The sequence below is a fragment of the Glycine max genome, chromosome 11 (genome assembly GCF_000004515.6).
Source record: "Glycine max cultivar Williams 82 chromosome 11, Glycine_max_v4.0, whole genome shotgun sequence".
Lineage (NCBI taxonomy): Eukaryota > Viridiplantae > Streptophyta > Magnoliopsida > Fabales > Fabaceae > Glycine > Glycine max.
Window position 1 is genome coordinate 23257067 of NC_038247.2, and position 4299 is coordinate 23261365.

Genomic DNA, 4299 nt, shown 5'->3' on the forward strand with positions numbered 1-4299 from the left:
TTTTTTTTTTTTATTTTACTAAAAGATATTTTTTGTTATTATATTATTATTTTACATCTTTTTGGTTTCCAACATGGTTACGACATGACCGAACGGTCGAATTTCATTTTAAACGAAATTAACGGATATTACAATTCAAACGATCGATGGAAATTTATTTTATTTTTGATTTAGGCGAGAAAATGACTTAAGCAAATGACTAAAGCACGTCAAAAGGGGGTACGGAAAATAAATGAAATGAAAATAAAAGCAAATGAAAACAAATGAGGACTACTAAGGGTACATAGAATGGATTGAAAAGTTCGGTTTTGAGAACTTACCGGTTGAAGACCGAAGAACGATGAAGAACGAATGAAGAACGTCGAAGAATGGCTGAAAATCTTCGCGAAAATCCCCACGAAAATGTTACGGAAGCGCCTCGGCTCGAATTTTCTTCACGGAACCAATTTTTTTCACTAATTTCAAGTGATTCTCGAATTACCAGGAGGGCGAAACAATTTTCCACTTCACCTCTCCCCCTATTTATAGGAAAATGGGGGAGATGCTTGCCACCCAGCTCGCCCAGGCGAGCTAGGTTGCTTCCTTGTGGAGGAATTTTTTGGAAGGCCCAAGTGGGCATGGTTGCTATTTGCACCCTCATTTTTACTAAGTACACCCCCTGCCTTTTTTTTGGTGATTCTTTTTCCGTAACGTTACGAAACTTTACGAATTTCGTAACGATGCTTGTTTTCTTTCCGTAATGTTACGAAACCTTACGGCTTACGTAATCATCCCCTTTTTGCCTTCCGGAATGTTACAGAACTTTACGGATTACGCACTAACACTTCCTTTTAACTTCCGACATGTCACGAAATTCCACGGATTGTGCTACAATGCTTTCTCTTGACTTCCGGCATGTCACGGAACTTCACGAATCGCCTAACGATGGGTGCCAAGTACCTCGAAGTGGTCAAACGAGGGTCGCATCCCAACAACGGATGGTCCCCGGACGAAATTAGAGTATGACAGCATCCCAAACACTACACAGGTCTCCAAGGCTATTTTGTAATACTCTTTTTAGAGCCCAATGAGCTGATTCAAACCTACATTTAAAATACACAACAAACATGAAAAATATACAACAATTAAATACCATTTATTAATAACCCTTACTAGAAAAAAACAAGATTTTAATACCTGTTTGTTGTTGTGTTGCCTAGGTGCATGACCTTATTCGTCCAGGTTGTAATAAATTTTTCCTTGTGGGGGATAATCTATGTATCATTAACATAGTCAACGGACATTGGCCAAGGTGAACAAGCAATTTGAAACTTCTGAAAGGACTTAACAAATTGTTGTTCAGACGGACAACCAACCAAAGTACCTCAGTTATCCATCACATAGTCCCAGGCATTTTTTTGATTGATTAAAGATTTGCACTTCACCTTGACATTCTTATCGATGTGAAACCTGCACAACAACTTTGTACACTTCGGGAACATAGTTTTCACTGCATTCATCAGTGCTAGGTCTCTGTCAGTGACAATAACAACAGGGAGACGATCGTTTCTTAAAAATAGACCTCGAAACCGTTCCAAAGCCCATACAATATTATTAACACGCTCACCCTCCAGATATGCAAACCCAGCAGAGAATGTCATCATCGTTGGTGTCACCCCAACAAAGTCAAGTAGTGGGAGTCTGTACCTGTTTGTTTTGTAGGTACTATCTATAAAAAATACTAGATGACATGCATTGCATAACTTTACTGCATCTGGGTGACACCAAAATAGATCACACACCACAACTTCATTCTTCAATCTATGCCAATGAATGTATTGATCACGTTCGAAAAGCTTCATTAGATGTTGCATTTCGGTATCAGCTCCTCTTATTGAAGAACGATATGCACTTCTTGCATTGTAAATTTGCTTGATCGTGGTGCAACTGCTGGCATTGTGATCCTTCAACGTTAGCAAGATGTTTTTTGGTTTCACCATCGACTTTGTCATATCAGCAATAATTTTCTTTTCATCCTTAGTCAATCACCCAACGTATGGATGTCCAACTAAGGACTTGGCCAATTCATGATTGTGAATCCCACAAATCAACTTCACCATCCAACCTTCCCCTCCATGCACTGGTTTCCCACGAAGCCTGAGGGGACAACCACATTTTCTACTCCCAGTGTCTCTTCTAACAAATTCTTTATTCCTACACTTGTACAGACCACTCCTTTCACACCCAATTAACACAAATGAACTTCTTCCTCTGCTACCAGTATCTGTGTCAGACCTCATAATCACTGCAACAAATTTATTTTCATGGGCAACTGTTCGAGCCCACTGCAAAACATCATCTCCAGTACCAAAGACCTACAATGCAACTTCAACATATTAATTTTTATACGAAACATACGTTCAACCAAATGAATCAAACTAATGAACATGATTACCTGACAGGTATTAAAAGCATTAACAATCAACATGTGGTTCATTCACACCACATTCTTCTTCATTATCATCATCCATATGAACTTCTTGTGACATCGTATAGTCATATGTCCATTGATCTTCGTCCATCTTAACGTCATATTATTAAATTATGCATCATACACAAGTAATACAAAAGTTAAAACTAAATTATTTACTTAAACTAAAGTTACACTATAACTAACAACTAATAAAACATTTTACTACTACAACAAAATACAATTATTTTACCTAAATCATTTAATATTATACCTAAATTATTATACCTAATTAAATCAATTATCCACAATTTCAAAAAATATGAAATACAAATATTATAAATTATAATATTCATATATATTAATTTTTCACAAATTTAAAAACACAATTCCAAAAAAATTAAAAAAATACAGTTTCCGGAAGAACTTGTTCCAGAAGAAGTTTTTACTGAATCACCTTCCTCAACCTTTTACTGCTTCTGTAATAGATGAACACAAAAAAACCATAAAATGCGTACCTCCAACGGAATAAGAAGAGCAACTACGACAGAAACCACCAATATTTAACCTTCACCGAACAGCTACTTCGAACAAACTTGCAAAAACCACCCAGCACAGGACGAAAGTGAAAGTGAAACAAAGGAGGCGTAAAATCGGAAGCAGATGCAGTGAAAGTGTGAAACAAAGGTCATTAAATATGCATTAAATATTTTTTAATTCGAGTTATTCTTATAAAATTTAATGGATATTTAATTCATGTTGTTATCAAATAAATAATATTTATTTAATATATATTAAATTTTGTAATACAAATAAAATGTTATGATAGTAAATATTTTTTATTTTTAAAAAAAATATACGGATTACATAATTTGTATGGTTTAAATTAAATTCAATTGTCACAAAATTTATTATTCAAATTTACATGCGCATTAAATATGCATTAGAAATGTTAGTGATAATTATGTATAGTAATAATTTATGTATAATAATATTATTTATTTTATAACGTAATTGAATCATTAGCTTAGTTGGTTAGAGCGTTGTGATAATAAACCCAAAATCATGGGTTCGAGTCTTGGCCATTAATTTTTTAAGAAAAATTTTCCAATAAAAAACACACCTTCCGGAAGAAGGTTCTTCCCCGGAAGTTCATACGGAAGAACCTTCCGAAGAAGAAGTTCTTCATCCGGAAGAACTTTCTTCATCAACTTCTGGAATAACTTCTTCCAGGAGTTCATACGGAAGAAAGTTCTTCTAGATGAACAGATTGGCTCAAGGGCAATTTTGCCCATTCACCTAATTGTTGGGTGCACTAGCAATGTTGCTGGGTGCACCTAGCATGTCCCACTTTGTATCTGTGTAGGTTCATGTTAGGCACAAGAGACACAAGAATGGCTGTTAGTTGGGAGTTGCTAGGCGCACCCAGCAACATTGCTGGTGCACCCAATAATTATGTGAATGGGCTAAATTGCCCTTCTATTAAAATTAGAAAAAAACACGCGCACCCAACAGTTCCACCTTTCCGCCTTTATTCATCTTTCTTCATTTTGTGCGTTCCTTCTTCCTCCGTGCCTACAAGGTTGCTACTGCCATTTCCGTTCATTTTGGGAGATTTATTGGTGCCGTTGCTGCGTTTCCGCCGTTGAGGTTAGTACCTCCTATCTCCCCTCCCCTTTAATTTCCAATGGTGATTTAGTTTAGGAGTTTCTGACTTTAGGGTAGAGGACTTCCATTTTCTGTGAAATTGTGGGACTTGAAATGTTTTTAGCATACGGAAGAAGGTCTTCCATATGCGTTATTGTTGATGGACCTTCATACGAAAGAAGAAATTTAAAGTTATAGAAGAA

At 36.1% G+C, this 4299-nt stretch overlaps 1 protein-coding gene across 1 annotated transcript in view; it reads left to right on the forward strand.

Annotated features, from left to right (window-relative positions):
- The first annotated feature begins 3843 nt into the window (after positions 1-3843).
- LOC102664812 (protein MAIN-LIKE 2-like) overlaps positions 3844-4299 on the forward strand; it is a 2858-nt gene continuing 2402 nt past the window's right edge. The window contains exon 1 of the mRNA XM_006591634.1: positions 3844-3849. Within this exon, the coding sequence (XP_006591697.1) occupies positions 3844-3849 (6 nt within the window). The remainder of the gene's footprint in view (positions 3850-4299) is intronic.